We start from the raw sequence: 17,116 nt of genomic DNA on the forward strand, positions 1-17,116 counted from the left end.
ACACTATTTGTATTTAGGGGTAAGGATTGGCAATAGATGTTTTAGTATAGTGCTTTTCATTTTGACAAGACCCCACTTGGACTGTGTTATTTTTATTTGATGTTCGTAGCTTGCCCCCATCTGTAGATTTAGGATTAGATAAGCATTTATCATACCCTTGTTGAAATCCAATAAACACCCTTGAACTGTGGTCACTTGATACCATGCCTTCTTTACAGCGGCCAAAAGGCCTACTCAGCATCAAATTCAGGTGCATTCATGAAGAAACAGAGCAGCCATAGTGGCCTTCCATAACGGCTTCCCTATCCAGGAAATGTGCCAGGCAGCAATGTAGAAAACCCCTCACATGTTCAGAAAAGCACTATTGCCTGGAATCTGATGTCAAGGCTGAGATGGCAGTGGGTCAAGCAGTGCCTCAGAATCTGTTCTCCTATATGTGAGACTGTTATATGATTAGTGCCTCTCCCACCTACCATGTCTTGTTCTACCGCTGTGTAATCTATTCCAAACATGTGAATCTATCAACAATTGAGTGCTTAAGATGGAACTTTTACTTTACTGTATCTCTAGTTCTCCAGCATTGGAATCTTTCATAGATTCACATGTGCCCGCTCATCTCTCCTCCGAGATAGGTTGGGTGTGTTGTGCTCCGTTTGTTACAAAACATGCAAAGCTACACCGTTGTGGCCTTAGGTTAGCAACTTCATTGGTAGGGGCCATAAAGACCAACATTAAGTGGATAGCCGGCAACGGTTTGATTTCCTACTATTGCTATTATAATGGCAACAGAGGTTTCCCACCCAGGTGGCTAGAAAAGTATACTAAACATGCAAATCTATGATACGAATGCTGGAGAACTTGCATGACAGGTAAGTAATGTTTTTTACTTCTGTTTGGATTTTATAAAGGTAGCTCCTATTATGTATTCTCTAAAGCACCATACTATACCATACTATGGCTTAGCACTCTTTTTCAATAGTAGACCATCTCTGCTCTCTAAAAGATAAAGGGTGAATTTAGCTTATTGAGACTAGACTGCTCCTGTTTGTACTATGTATGGATCTATCTGGGCGATACAATGTTATCTGTAATCCATTCCATTTAGCAGAGTCTTTCAGCCATTGGAATACATTCTGACGCCTCAACCAACTAACCTTTTTGGGAAATTAGTTGGAGATGAGTGACATTAAGGATACTACTTTAATTGCATGGTTGGCTACAAAGTTCCTATAGTATCCATTTAGATAGGCATAAAAATGCCTTCACCGGGGTGTGAAATAGTGGGGGATTAAAATAAAGAACCTCCTGGATCATGCTCTAGAGAGGCTGAGCCTTTCCCCTTCTACCTTGTGAGTGAGGTAAACCACAGGCCTCTGTCTTATATCGCTCTTGAATGCTTCGATGGAGAGCTTAACCATTTGCATGTCCTACAAAACTCTCTTTAGGTGGTAAAGATACTCTTTTACAGCTTGGACTGAGAACAGCAATGGTATCCTGATAAGCAACACACAAGTCCTCCAGCTCTGGGAGTAAATGGTTCACCAACCTTTTAAAAGAGGCAGGTGCTTTCTTGAAACCAAAGGCCATGCCCCAGAGTTGGTCCAAGCCCTCTGTGGTAGAAACCATTGTTTTGTCCCTTGCATTGTTGGTTAAGGCAATCTGCCAGTAACCAGATATCAAGTCAAAGGAGCTAAAAAACTTTGCAGCATCTAAGCAGTTGACGAGCTTGAGGAATGGAGAGTGCCTTGGTCTTGCGGACAGCAACGAGTCCCCATAGCGACACAGTATAACAGAGCTGTGCTTCCGGATTTCAGAACCAGGTCTTATGATTGGATCATGGGCTTTAGGTTCAGCCACCCCGAGGTTTGATAGATTTGTGTTTTAAGCTTTGTTCTACTCACAAAATGTTTCCAAAATCCCCTTACACATGCCAGCATACTGTCCCTAGTGTCCATATCACCAGATTGTTATACATGGAGTTAGGAAGAACAATGCTTGAAGGAAAACCGACAGAATAAGTCACTGTGGAACTTCTTTGGAGGATGTAAGTAAGGATGTCTTTTATAGTGCCCTTCTGTATTTTTCTTGTGTACATGGTTGTGCATGACTCTTTGACAAAAGAAGGATGAGGGGAGAGGTAGTTGGTGGGCTAGCGGGACAGGCAGATGCGAAACCTAAGTTCAGGTAAAAAATACCTGTTTTATGTCTGCTGTTGTGCTTACTTGTGTTTGGCTAAGACCTCAGGGATATGTTGTTCGTACGACAGCCCTAGATCTGAGAAAGTCAATGCACTTTGGTTAAGTAATAGGACTAGAGAGGAGAGTTTAGCCATATCTCAATAATGTTAGTGTGGTATTGGTAAGGCCTGTTGCGGTCATCTGAGGGGAAAATGCATGTTCATTGTAAAGTGGTAGGAGAGTTATAGATGGGGTTGGTTAGTAAAAGGGACAGGGAGGTGGAGTATGCGCAGAGTGAAGAAACACCCTATTGGGTGTTGCTGACAGCTAGTGTCGGCCTGCAGGTAGAGTGAATAAGGGGTGTTATAGATTTTGCTATGATAATCATTGATAATTTTTCTTGTCTGAGGTCTGATCCAGGTGAGCCTATTCCCATGCATTAGTCATTGTAGGTAGAATTGTATTGCTAGGGTGATTATGTTTGTATCTTTTCAGTCTTAAAACTGTGTCTAGTACCAAGGTAATGGCTGTTGGCATAGTCCTGTCTTGATAGCACTAGTTAGATGACTGTCATGGCCCTGTGAGTGAAGACCAGCTAGGGAATGATGCATTGTAAGGTGTGGAGTTGCAATATTGTCATGGTTTAACCGTCGGCTATAGTGCGAGATAGCTGTCTATTGGAATTGCAAGATTCCTCATGAAAGAGGTGGGCAGTGAGTGAAGGACTTTTCTGTCCGGCCAAGGGATTGCGGCTGAGTCAAACGTGGAACTGCAGATCACGAGTTCTGTTTTGGAAAGGTTGGTCTTGGGTCTGTTTAGAGGTCATCCAAAAGTCAGCCTGTCTAGGGCATATGTTGAGGTCAGGCAAATGCGCTGTAAGGTCGTTGATAACTTTGTAGGCAATTTGTGTGTCGTGTGTATAGTTGAAGCATGTGAAACCCTTTCTTCTGATGGGATCCAGGAGAGGCTGTCATGTATATGTTGAATTGAAGGGATGAAGCCTTGGGCTTTGCGGCCATCTGCATGCCTGGTTGTGAGGCTTTGATCTAAAAGTGGGCATGATATTTGTTTTTGTTTCCTCAGTCAGGAAATAAAAGATCCACCATCAGACTGTTGCCTTTACCCCACTGTCCTCTAGTCTAGTTAGTAGGATGTCATAACGGATGGTGTTGAATGTAGGAGAAACGTCCAGTATTCTGTTGTCCACGTTGTTGTTTAACATATCCCAATTGAGGCAAAGTGTAGATTCTGGTCCTCTCATTCGGCCTTAAACCGTGTTGATGGGGAAGGATGCTAGTCTTCACAAATGTATGTAGTTGTTGGTTGATGAATTTCTCAGGTTTTATTTGAGGATTTTGCCGATAAAAGGGGTGTTGGAGCTTTGATGGTTAGTTTGGGCATTTGGGTCAGCCCTGTTTTTTTCTTTTTAATAAGGAGATGCTTAACAAGGCTGTTTTGAAGGCAACAATGGTGGCTCGTGCTCAAGGGAGGCGTTCAGTAGTGAGAAGGTGACAGGTGCTAGCCCTAGTGGCCCAGTTATTGTTTTGGAGATGCAGGATGGGGGTTCATAGATCTCCTGGAGAGCCTGCAGGCTTGATGATTTTCTCAAGCTTCCAAGTTTCTCTTTTCATGCTGTTTAGCTTGGTAGTATATCAATTGAAGAAGTTTTTCTTTTGTGAAATTTTGAATGGCTTTTTTTGGAGCTATGCTTTCCAAAGTGGTCTTATCCAGTTGTGAATGTTGATAAATTGGTCATCCTCTGTTCGGCGTGTCGATAGTGGTAAGGGGTTTGGATGCATCTAGTTTTTCCAGCAATGTGTGCTTTGGGATCCTTTTCAATGGTCTTGTTAATGTTGTGGTTCCTTTTGAAGCGATTTGCGAGAGCCTCCGCTTCAATGAAGATGTTCTCATTGCACAAAACGCCATTCAAAGTGTGTCTGTCTTCGTAGGTAGGTCCTCAACCAGTGGATTGAGGTGAAGCATGCCAAGGAGTGGGTAAAGAGACTTGTGTAGCCATTTTGTTAGGGTAGAATTCAATTTTTGGGCTCTGCTTTCCCTTTTAGATAAACCCTAAACGTTTTGCTTTTCTACTCTTGTTTTTTTGGATCTTCTGCCTTTTTGTGGACAGAAGAACATCTACTGGAGTTCCCCTGCCAATGCAGCCCTTTTTAGTATGTAGTGCTATGGTATCACAAATGGCTCTTCAAACAGGAGTGTTTTTAAGCACCACATTATGACCCTGTAGTGGTATCACCATACATTGGTTTTAGGGAACGGCTGGTGGCAGCTGTCATTTTATTTTGGGTTCATCGTGGATGCTGTCAGTTTGCACAGTGTTGGGACAGGAGTACATCATTCATGTAGATTGGAGCGCCGCAGCTGCACTTTCCCTGGTTGCTTCAGGACTGAACTCCACTACCCAAAAGACCTTGCACACATGCATGCTGGTTGTGTCTCACTGTGGGCAAACATGGAAGTGCAAAACCAGAAAAAGTACCGCCAGGGCCATCGGACGATGCTCTACAAGCAGGAGTTCAAGCTCGCCTAGCGATCAATCATCTTTTACTTAACTTGTTTTCCTGCAGATGTCAACTGTATTTTTCCTTGGGTTTCTTCCACCCGCTTCTTCATTCGGTATGCCTGTTGCCATCACTTAGAGTGTTTTCCCAGCTTAATCTGTGTCTGACTTTGTTTGGTGTTTTGGAGTCTTCTTGGAAGTTTGACCTCAGGCTGTTTTGGAGTTTTCTTTTTGTCTGCATCCTTATGATTACGAACATTTGGTGTGTTGTCACTGGAAGGTGAACTTTCCTTAGACAGTGCTTGGAATGTGTGTTACTCTTTGGATTGCTATCTTGGCTCTCTGGTGGGAAGGTACCAACCAGGTGGTTTATCAACACCTTATAGGGTTCGAAATTGGGGGGCGCTAAGAGCTATTTAGCTACTGCAACAGTTTCCGGGAGCCTATTTTGGCTCCCCAGGCCAATTGATTCCGAACAAACACAACTATGTTAATTTAATTCTGTGCATTTGGAACAAACTATAAATAAACATTAGGACACATCTATATGACATTTAAAATATAAGGGGTCATAAATGTTGCATACAATTATATGTTTGCATTTAATGTATAAGTTAGATTTGCGTAACGCTATGTACTAGCTCCTCGTTCCCCAGTGGTAGTTCCTGATGACTGGTTAGTGTTGGATACCCATGAGCTTCTTGTAGCTCCTGCTTATCCAATCCTAATTTCGAGACCTGTCTTAACTAGGTCCCTTAGCCAAGTCCTTGTGCCAGCCGGGGAGGATCTTGCACTCTTATTTTCGTTCTTTTTTTGCGCCCTTGTTTCTTGTGATGTGATTGCCTGGCCCTATCAAATTCTGACCTCCACCATTATATTTTCACCAGTTAAGGGTATGTCGGGAAGTGGATAGCTGTCGTGTATATGGTTATTCTGTTCCCCGTTGTCTACAAACAAGCAGCAACTTTAGAACATAAGGTAACCCCAAATCCCGCTCATGGCTATTATGTTTTTGGGCAACCTTTGTCGAAAATCATGAGGCAGGCCCAAAATGGCTGTCCTGCACACATGGGACCACTTTCAGCCTACATCTGCACCTCTGGGGTGGATTGGATTGGTTTGGACCAGTCCCTAGCTCTAGACAGGCAGTTACACATACTGTGGGAGTGGGCCTGGAGGTTTTGTGGTGTTTGAGGCCGATCTGATTTGCTTGCTGCCAAAAACATTGTTTGGTGCTCTGGTATTGTGTTTGAATTTGGAGAAAAATAATTAGAGGGGACATTAATTGGAATACTTCTGTTTTTCAAGAAGGGAAGAGAGGGGACCAGAGAGGAGAAAGGATTGTCTTGTTTGGTGTGCTGTCATTGTACAGTTATTGCCACGAGTTGGGGTTTAATGATCTACTGATTTGCCTGGGTTTAAGGGAAATATAGTTTCTTAATGATCTACTGATTTGCCTGAGTTTAAGGGAAATATAGTTTCTGTGAATACTTACTGTTTGAAAGTTTTGTGTATGTTGCTGCTCGAGTTAATTGAGAAAGAGAAGCCTAATGCTTGCCTCCTGTCTTGACCTAAAATTAAATCAGCAATATAATAATCTTGCTAGGCAACAAAATTGTGATTTGTAATGAGTAATCTAGCTAAATTGATTGTCCCTATGAAAGCGGTCGCTTGATTAAGCAGCTAATAAATCGTGCTCTGCAACAGTAAATTAGGATTGGAACAAATAAATAGGCAGCAAATTAGTTTTGCCATGATACAATTGATGTAAAACAAAAAAAGATGTCTGGTTATTCACTGGTTGATTAGATGCAGTGGAAAAAGCATATGGAAGTAACTATAGATTTGATAAAGCAATAGACATGTCTGGATGTTCAACAGTTATTATGGCTAGACAGCAGGAGAGTTAGGGTATGAAGAGTGGTACTAGCAATTCAGAAGAAGTGAGCTTGAATCGGCAGCAAATAAACAGCTGTGCACCGTGAGCCAGTATATGCAACAGCAAATTAAATCTGCACGTCGTTTCTCACTTGAAGTTGTCACTGTCCACTGTGCGGCTTGAGGGAGTTTGGGGGGCGACATGGTTTAGGTGCTTGGCAAACAGGTGTCACCCTATGGCGGCTGCCTGAGCAATGCTGCCCTGGAAGATCAGGGCTGTTTCCATTTTCGGCTGCTCCTTCTCTGAAACCAAAAGCAACACCATCATTTCCTTACACCTGAGGAACAGCTTCAATCAGTTTTCATGGAACACTGGTGGGGGATCTCAATGGGCTCTGAAGTTCATCAAGGGAGTGACTTCACCTGCATGTTTGATGACAGCATAGGGGTTAGTCAATTTATCTTAAAAGCCACTGGCTTTGTAGGTTCCATCATAAGAACCTAACAACATGCCCAGTGTTAACCCTGGGCTTCATTATGATTATACCACTGTTTGACCAAGGTCTTATTCACCCAGACGTTGGCCTTTGCTAAATGCATGAAATGCGTCATCCATTTTAGGAGGCACAAGGGATTTCCACTACATCTGGGGATGGCCTCCAAAAGCTTCCTGTTTCCCATTCCTCCATGGCTAAGGCTGAAGGTCCCCTCAAAAGGTGTCTTAAAAGGATCTCAAAGGGGCTAGAGCCCTCACTCTCTGGGCACCACCATCCTTTATGAAAACAAGAGACAGTGGCAACACGAGAGCCCACCTTCTCTGGGGCTATTCTAAAGCTCCCATCATGTTCTTTAGAGTCTTGTTAAAGTGGCCCACTAAATCACTGGTCTAGGAGTGATGGGAGGTGGAAAATATAGATGTTACGCCACATTGCACCCATCATAATATGGAGTAACATCCCATGTTCAACTCGGTCTGAAAATACTTAATCTGGGAAACCAAACCTCATGAATATCTCGATGCGTGCTCTTCGCACTTCAGGGGCACTTATAGTCCTCATGGGCATGGCCTTCCGATTCCTGGTTGGAAGGCCTACTACCAACACATATGAACTGGTTTCATTAGGATGTTGGCAGGTCATCATGCCGAACTATGTCAATTCAGACCTTCTCAAAGGATACCCATTGCACTGGATGTGGAACTAGGGGTATTTTCACCTGTGCACCAAACTTGCCAGACAGCTAACAAGTCAGACCAGACTTGCAGTGACCTTCCACTTTGACTCCCATACTAGACCAGTAGAATCTCCATCTTTCCCACTTCCGGTTGCTCTGATAAAGAAACCTCATGAACTATGTACCTCAGCAAGGGGCTGATTGCTTTGGGCACCAGCCACCTCTCGTAGGCAACCAGAGCAGTCTCTAAACAGGGCTTGCAAAATCTACTAGCCCACTGAAATTAGCGAGGAGATTTTTTGAAGGACGAGAAAATTTGCATGGTACTCAACCTTTCTGGCGAGTTTGGACATGTTTGAACATTTAATGGCAGATAAATGTTTCTCTGCGCATGGCTGGTCTTTGGGTGGCAGCCTTGCCCCAAATATGAAGTGTGCTTATGGTGGCACGCGCCATTTTACAGAAAGCACTGGTAAACATTTTGTCACCCGTCACCATAGGGTGAGTGCATTTCTCGTAGGTCTAACATGTAAACTAAGCAACTTGCCCTGCAGGTCTACTGTGATTTCTAAGAATGTATGGGGCTTTTTGAAAGCTTACTGTAAAGGAACCATTCTTCAACTACATCCTGTGTACCCCTAAAACTCTCCCCTATAGGAATTTGCAAGAAATGTGGCGTAGTTGAGGTGTGGCAGGCACCCACTCCCCACCCCCCCAGATTAGAGGCCTGGAAAATGGCGGAAGATTGCCTTTCTAAATTTATATAGGGTGAGGCTGCATCATCTTGGTAGCTAGAGTTTGGGAAAAATGGGACTATGCCTCTGACTCCTCTCTAGTGGATAGAGAATGGAGGCGAGTGGGTGAAAATACTGAAAAGGTCTGATGCAATACTATTGAAAAACAAGTACACATAAATGAGTCCTACAGTAAACCTACATTATTGGATGTGTGGGCATGACTACTTACAAAGGCTGCCACCTTTCCTAGGGCAATTCAATGGGGAAAATCAATTTTCCGCCATTGGAGATTGGAAGGCAACGTTCAATTGTGTTTATTGGGTCTGCTACCCGTTGGTCAGCAATGTACATCAAATAGCTTTTCTGGCCATACGACCAGTGCTAGCCACCAGAGGATAGTAATGCACCAGATGAAATGGCATTAGCTAAGTGTTCGGGTTTCTGTGAAGCATCTGAGAATGTGGGAAGTGGGAGAGCCCAATTTGAGGACAAGTGATGGGGAAACGGTTGTCAAATGCTCCTGTTCACACAATTTGACACAGAGGTATCCATGAGCTATATTGCATTTCCGAACGAGTGCTATTATAAACGAATGGTGCAGTAAATTGAAGTTTGTCTCACTGTATTTGGTCAATATGTAGTTGAAATAGATCAAGAAGAAGTGTCAGATTAGCCACAGATGCTCCGGAAGTAGAAAGAGGTGGGGAGGAAAGGCCTTAAGAGCTCAGTGTAGCTATTGCAGAGAGATGAGTATCGATGCAGGAGCATGCAAATGCATGTCTCCCATGTTAATCTGCCTATTCACTTGGAAGATTTGAGGCTATGGTAATGATCAATCCTGAATGTACTATCAGGTTTGCCAATTCTAATTATGAACTTAAATACTTTAAAACTCTGGTCAATATAAGTAAGGTGTTGATGCAGGTTTAGGTATTTCATTTGGGTCCAGAAAATCTCATGTAGCATTCTTGGGTCTTGACCTGACTTGTTAGTAGGCTGTACCCCATTAAATCATGCAAAGGTTGACACCAGTCTGTGAAGCCCAAACCGCTGTGCTGCGAGATGTGTACAAGGAAACAGTGTGCCATCGTCCACTGCACAATCAATATTTGCAGCTCTAATGTGGTCTCAGGTACGGGTTCATCAGGAAAACGTATGATTGACCAGGAAAGGAACATCGAAAACACACAAGGCATCATGCAGGTTCAGCAGGATTGGACTTTCTGTTTATATTTATGTACAAATTACATTTTCTTTGGTGGGAGCTATGCTATGGGGATTGTTTTTGAGACTGAAAGGTATGCAGTGCATCCTGATATGACATGACACTCTACCAGATGTGGTGTCGAAGCAACAATGAACAACCTCCTATCAGGAATTAAAGTGGTTAAAATTCCATCAATTACTTCATAACAAAGTCAGTACAATGTGTGCAATGCAGGAAATGTGAGTGAATACCCACATGAGAAGCTCCTACTTAGACACTTGTGCAAAAAGGTTTCATTTGACAACCCTCCACCTTTACACACTGTAATCCTGCTTGTAACTGAAAAGTACTTGTTATACACTCTGCTTTTTGTCTCACTTACTTCTGGCAACAAAAAGACCCACAGTCTCCTACAACGCCACTGACATCCGGAGAAGACAAAGAAGGCACAAAGTACAACTGGGACCCTTCGGTATATGACAATGAACTACCTGTGCGCTGTCGGAATGTGAGTGCCATTCTCTACAAGAACCGTCTAGGTTCAGGTAAGCAAGGCGATAGCCACACAAACTCAGTACCATCCTTCCCCACCCAGCCAAAAGAGAAGCTTTGTGTATTCCAGTAGCTTTCTTTAATGTGCTATTTCAACATATAAACGAAACAATCAGTGTGGCTACATTTATCATCTGAGCTGTTGGAAAATGAAAAAGCACTGTGTTCCCTGGATTCCTTTCCCCCAGTACTGGATTAAATACTATTTGTTATACGGAGGTTCAGTGGGCTATGTGCAGTCAATTGCTTAGCATGTTCGATTTCAGGAAGTATAACATATTTTGGTGGATTCCTCTTGGTATAGTAAACTTAGCCTCCGAGACAAAAAGGTAAGAGGGTGCCATGGGACTTCTCCCCTTGTTATTAACGCAGATGGAAGAGTGTCCATCGCTTTTTCTGATTTGAGAAGGTTGCTCATAAACCTAGTCATGCGAGCTCAACTGCTGTTTCCACTAGACCTCTCATTCTTTATGACACTTGAGTTACCTTTGTCTCACTAAAACATGTTTTGTGGTAGTGTTGTTAGGATTAACCACCTTTCCTCTCATCACAATTAAGTTTTTGTGTCTACAACCTGTTTTACCTCTACCTGAAAAAAGACAATGGTTAGGCGCATAGCACAATTTAAGTTAGAGATGCTCGGAACAATACCAGGAGCTTAAGTGTATCAGAGTGAACAGTTTTATGAGTGTGTTCCATCAACACAAGAACATGTAAATGCTAATCTATGCCGTCATCAGTGGTGACATTGTAAATGTGATGTATGGTAGGTCAGTAACGGCTGCTGACATTCATAACTCGATTCGATTGTATTGATTGCTAGTGTTCTGTGGAGCTGTATGGTTACTTTTAAAGACATTCTTTTTCTTGTACTCCTTTTGTAGGTGCCAACAGCAGAGCTGTTGAGCTTCATGTTATGATGCACACTGTTTCATCATGTGGATGTGTGAAACCTCGCGGCCATCGGATTCAATGGCAATATCACAACTGCCATTGACTCCTATAGCTTGAGGGAACCCATTTGTAAAGAGGTAGTACACAAGCTGAGGAGTCTGTGTGCCAGGGACATGCATGTAGTGATAAGTAAGGAGGAGTTTGGGGGTTGGGAACTTCTCTATTACGTCTATGTTTTTCAGCTATATAGGCCTCCATACTGACACTGAAACAGTCACCAATGTGCCTGGATTTTGAAAAATGCATCTACATTTTTAATTTCGGGGTGCCAGTGAGACACAACTGCTTTATGGTTTACATATGGTCAGCGTACGTGGTAATAACTTTGTAATGCTGAAAAAAGTGTACACGTTCTTTGTCAATTTACAGCGTGTTTTAAGATGACGTCACCATGTCATAACCTGATGTACATTCATAGATAGTTCTTAAATATGGTATACATATCTGACCATTTCTTTTTAATATTGAAATGTGCAAGTTAGTATTTTTTTACACTGTTGTATTGGAAGACTTCAGTTCACCACAGCTTCATGTTTGCTTTTGCCTGTGCTCGACCAACATTTTGAAATCGGTTTCAAACTGTGTTTCCATTGACTTTTGTTTTGGTTTGAACAAAGGTCCATGAAGCCAGATCATTCTTATTGTAATATGCGAGGAGGAAACAACTCCTTTGCACCAGTCAAGGACCTGAGAAAGGATTGCTTGTGAGTAAAAGTGGAAGGCATGGTTTCAGTCATTACTGGTATCAATACAATAAGGTTTGAACATTATTATTGGTTCTTCAAACCAGGGGGGTTCCCGCTCTTTTAGAGGAATTGGGATCAATTTGTTTGCATGAAAACTCTTTAATATGTAAAAATGCTAAAATATCAACACAATTAAGTTTACTTCACCGGCACTAAGAAGTGCATGACCCAACCACCCTGTGACTCTAATTTATTAATTAAATGTCAATACACAAACATAAACCAAATACATGTCTATTCTCCCTTTAATGGGGTTATTTAAAAACTGCGTATTTTAGGGCAATGTATAATCATCCTCCTATTTCTCTACATGGCATGTTTCATGTTAAGAGCTCTCGCAAGTGCCCACCAATCTTCAGGAGCTTGATATTGTCACACAATTGGTAGTCTTTACTTATTGTCCTTCTTTTCTTTGTTTTTTGGATGCAAAAATAATGTATTTCTCTTAGTTAAGGTGGAAGTTTTCTGTTTTGTCTGATTATCATCCCTACCCATGCAAACATGGATTTAATGACTCGTGCAAACCCCGAGATATACACGGCAGGGAGTTACCGTTGAAAGAGTCATGACGCAGCACACATGCAGCCTGAACAGTTATCGATATTTGAATTATACAAACTTGCAGGTATCTCCGGGACAGTATAAGCGCGAACAAACATAATAATCAGACAAAACAGAAAACTTCCACTGTAACATGTTTTTCAACTGGTGATCCATCTGGACCCTGTAACATATAATGAAGGCGCCATATTAAAAGGAAAGCCTAAAACGACTCCATACAGATGAGAGATCACCCGCACTGACTTAACTAAGAAGCTTAAGAGAAATCAATTATTTTTGCATGTTATTTCAAATCCGGGAAAAGTTTGAATCCATTAAGTGTACTAAGCTCGTGGGACCTCGGGATTCCCTTCTTGTTTTTACACACTTATGTCAACAATGACCTTCCTATATGTGGTAATTATTTGTAGGAATGCTTACCACAGCAGGTCAGTGACTATCTTACTGAGCATGAAGTCATTATAACCTATGTTCTTAAAAGTGGTTTGACATTGCAGACATTTCTAGTTTCCAAGAGGTACATAAAGGCATTTGGTTAAGAGCAGAGGCCAAGTGAGAAAACAAGGCTTCACCCTAGTCAGCACACAATTACCAGTGTGTAAACCCCAATTAAAGAGAGCAAAGCCTGGTATCTGTATCCCTGCCAAACCATTGCCCCACAGACTTCATGGAGCTTTACTGCACATATAGGCTTAGGACTCAATGTTGCGTCATTTATAAATGGATGCCCTTGATTTGTTTACCACTGGACACAAAAGGAACTGTGAGGTTGGACGAGGTATGCTAACAATAAAGTTTAGGATTTGTAGCACAGAGCAACAGAAGCATGTGCCTGTGGGCAGATTGTAGAGGCGGTCCGAAATAAAGCCTGTACTCCAGTCGCCCATTTTGAAGTACCAGGAACATTCGCACCAAAATATGTGACGTATGATGAGCAAATAAACCAGCAGAGAGCCGCAGTAGGGCTCTGCCCTGTACCTATCAGAAGAACAACGCCTATTGATGTGCCGATACCCAGAAAACCATGGATAGTAAGGTATCCATTAAGAAAACCCTACCAGCAAATGAGATGAAATGAAGAGTGCTTAAGTACAGTCCCGGAAGAAACCAAAAAGGTCTTAATGGAAGACGAATGGTGACCTCATGAGGACGCGGCCGGACTCACAGATAGAAGAAATGACGACCCGAGAATGACACAAAGAAACGAAACGCCATGAGAAAAGAGATCGCAAACTTAAAGTGAGAGCATATTATAAAAAACGTAAGAGAGTTAAGCTGTAAGCAAAATGAACACAGTTGATCAGTTTACACCTGTACATATGCTTGGAACCGCAAGAAAGCTAAGAAAACAGTACGGCTTACTATGCTAAGTAGAAGGATAGTGCGGCAAGTGCCATTATACATAAATGTACCTCAAACGAAGTACGTTAGTATAAGTATATTCCACTTTGCAAACAAAGCAGAATCAACTCCGGTTACTAAAGGCCGAATGAGCAGATATTCATATTCTAACAAAATGAGAAGAGACGGCTGAATCAAAACTCGGCAAATGCAACTCGTGCCAGGAGAGCCAAGGTCATACCAATAGAAGGAATGAACAGTAGCTACATATAATTGAAACTTAAGAACAGAATATCCTGTCTCTGAAAGGTCAAGATAAGGAGGCGTAGGCAGGGGGCAAGCTAAATAAGAATCAAATACACAAATTGAGAAAAACTAGACAAATTCACGGTGTGGGAAGCACGCGACCAGCCGAGAGAGAAGAATCACGGGTTCCCACCTACGTTTGGCATCCACCCAGGCAGAGATATCAGAATTTTCCAGACAGAAGATGCAGTTTCGAGGCCAACCACAGTGAAATAATTGACGCATAGTTGCTGAAGCGATGATTGATTGTAACCTTAATTGGAGAAAGGCTGGGTTACTAGGGGGCACCCCGCACCTGGCCGACAGTTCTGCGTGCTGCTAAGCAAAGCGGAATAATATGCATGGGGTTGGCGCCAACCCAATCACAATGGACCAAATATTCTGAGGGTCCTATAGTTAGTGGAACCAATGGGAGGTCGTACCTTTAGTGTCGTCTACAGTAGTCATTTTTGAAGGTAGGGCTTAGATGCCCACCTGACAGTGTTTTACCCAATCCCCTCACTCCGTTACCATATACAGATATAATACCTATCTTAAAGTTACCTTTTCCTAACCAAGTAGAATTGCATGTTAACGTTTGAGTGTTACACGTCAAGTATGACGAGTTTTGAGTATAAATGATACAACTTGTATGAAGTTCGTTGGAGTTGAAGCGAGAAGGACAATCGCATCACTGCTGATTTCCATGACTCCCCGTTTTTTGTACTTGTCTTTAAACGGACTCCCTTTGCCAAATCATTGAGTTGTCCTTATTGATTGATGTTGTAGTAATAAATCTGCACCCCCATCCATCTCAAGGGTGCAGCTATCTCGTCTTAAAGTACTTTGGAGCAAACCTTGGCTCTATGGGCCGGCCGGGGGTCTCCGGATTACAAGATGATTGGACAGGGACAGGTGCCTTTTATAGAGAAAATGATCTCTGCAGCATTGAAGATGAGAGGGAAGAAGTTGAAGCCTATTTTAATTTTCACAACACAAAGTAGAGACAAACATATAGTTAAACTACTTTGGTAGAATACAGAGGGCACCAGCCATGCAAATCCCAGATGTGAAGCTCGAAATCTTGAACATCACTCTTAGTCTAACAGGAAACCCGTGCAGCGATCACAATATTTGGCTCACATGGGCAATATACTTCAAACTAAAAACCAGTCTGCTTTTGTGTTTTGAATGATCTGTGGGCGCTGCAATTTTCAGGGATGTCTAAATGAATTCCACTAGTGTAATCCAGTTTGGAGTTACCTAAGGGGCCCTCCCTCCCTGCAGGTGCTTTATAGGATTATATATCAGAACTCTCTGAAGCTGCCGCGTCCTAATTAATGCACCCAGGATAACTATACAAATCCCTGTATTCCTCAGTTGTTTGGATAAGTGGAATTGGTACTGCATAATAGAGGAGTGGACTGGTAAAACAGATGATTAATAATCTGATGAAAATGCCTCAGAAGAAGTAGGTATGTTTTAGCAGCGTTTACCTTGTGTTTGCTGGCACTCTCCTAGTTTGAACCAGATCAATTGTTTCCTCTCCTGAGGTCTGCAGACACGCAAACATCCATCTGCGGGTCATCTGCTTAAGAATTAACACACACTTCTCTCCTTTTTTGTGGATATCTGGAAGAAGTTTGAGGTAGATACTAAATAATAAAGGCATATGGGAAATAAGTGTCAAAGAACGAGCAGAATATGAGTTAGTGGTTTCAATGTCATGCACGTTTTATTGATTCATGTACAAGACTTAGTCACACTATGTTTCCAGACATTCTCATCTATTTATTCGTCCATAGTCCATTGATATTTGTCTATTCTAACTTCCCTAGTCCTTCTCCAAGACTCTAGTCCTGCCAGTAGTACTTGGTGGCTCCTCGGCTAGAGCACAACTCTTTTGAGTATTAGGATGGTCTTGTCTATTGATGGAGGATGTGGTTCAGTAATTCCCTGGTTGGAGCCCCACGCTTGCCGACCTAATAGTTCATGCAAATATATAAATGCCGGCTTGTAAAGATTTGGACTCCCTTGGGTTTCCCTGTGGTGTCATACATGCTATGGATTTGTTTATGCAAATGTTTTCAAGGTGATGCCCTTTAATGGTGTTGATCCAGTGGCGGCTCACATTTATTTTTCAGGTTGTGGGACATAAATATTTCCCCTGAATTAGGGCAAAACAAGCTTCAACAGTTACAAAGTGTGCAGTGTTTCTCCTTCCCCAAAAATATTTTTTTAATGATGGATTAAAAGGGTGCACGTCACCGCAAATATTTCTGTAAAAGTGGTGTAAAATCCATAGAACATACAATTAGTTATGAAGGGGAACATTTGAAGGACCCCAGTAGATGCCAGATCATTAACGGTAGACATGAGCATTTTGAACCAGATTTCCATGTTGGCTGTACCCAAAGAAAAGCCATGATGATGCCCGTCTCAAAACATGTCTACACCACCCTGTAAAACTCATGTTTATGCTGCTAGATCCCAACAATAAAGGCCAGTTTGGCCACTGGAACAACACGTTTTCTTGCTGGCCCCAAAATATGCCAATGTTACCCACTGTGTAAAACATTTGCATAGGGTGAGTGGTAGGCAGCAGCTGCTCAACCTGATTGGTCAACTCTGGGGAAAATAGTGTCATACGTGCTAAAGTGATTAAGCCTGTACACCCAGTTAATAAAGCTATAGCATATTTTCCTTTCCACTGTTCGCTGGTATTTAGTTGTCCAAATCTTGCTCCATTTTCCTTCCTCTCAGTCTTCCTCTACATTGATATTCGCATGTGGTTGCAGTTGACCTGAGGTTCAACAAGCAGTAAGGCCGAGCAACCAGTTGCATGCAACTCCATAAAAATGAGCTCTCCGGCTGATAATGTTTGGTTCTTTGTTGATGGGATGTTTGCAGGGCAATTATATCAAACTAAAAATAAACAACTAATTGCTCATGTCAACGCACATAAAGAGCTGCAAACTATGTGGTCA

At 42.3% G+C, this 17,116-nt stretch overlaps 1 protein-coding gene across 2 annotated transcripts in view; it reads left to right on the forward strand.

Annotated features, from left to right (window-relative positions):
- DEAF1 (DEAF1 transcription factor) overlaps positions 1-17,116 on the forward strand; it is a 364,344-nt gene that overhangs the window by 48,276 nt on the left and 298,952 nt on the right. For both annotated transcript variants that reach the window (XM_069624041.1, XM_069624040.1), the window contains exon 4: positions 10,089-10,235. In XM_069624041.1, coding sequence (XP_069480142.1) covers positions 10,089-10,235 — 147 coding nt within the window. The remainder of the gene's footprint in view (positions 1-10,088; positions 10,236-17,116) is intronic.

Source organism: Ambystoma mexicanum, chromosome 11, assembly GCF_040938575.1.
Source record: "Ambystoma mexicanum isolate Mex_15411 chromosome 11, UKY_AmexF1_1, whole genome shotgun sequence".
Lineage (NCBI taxonomy): Eukaryota > Metazoa > Chordata > Amphibia > Caudata > Ambystomatidae > Ambystoma > Ambystoma mexicanum.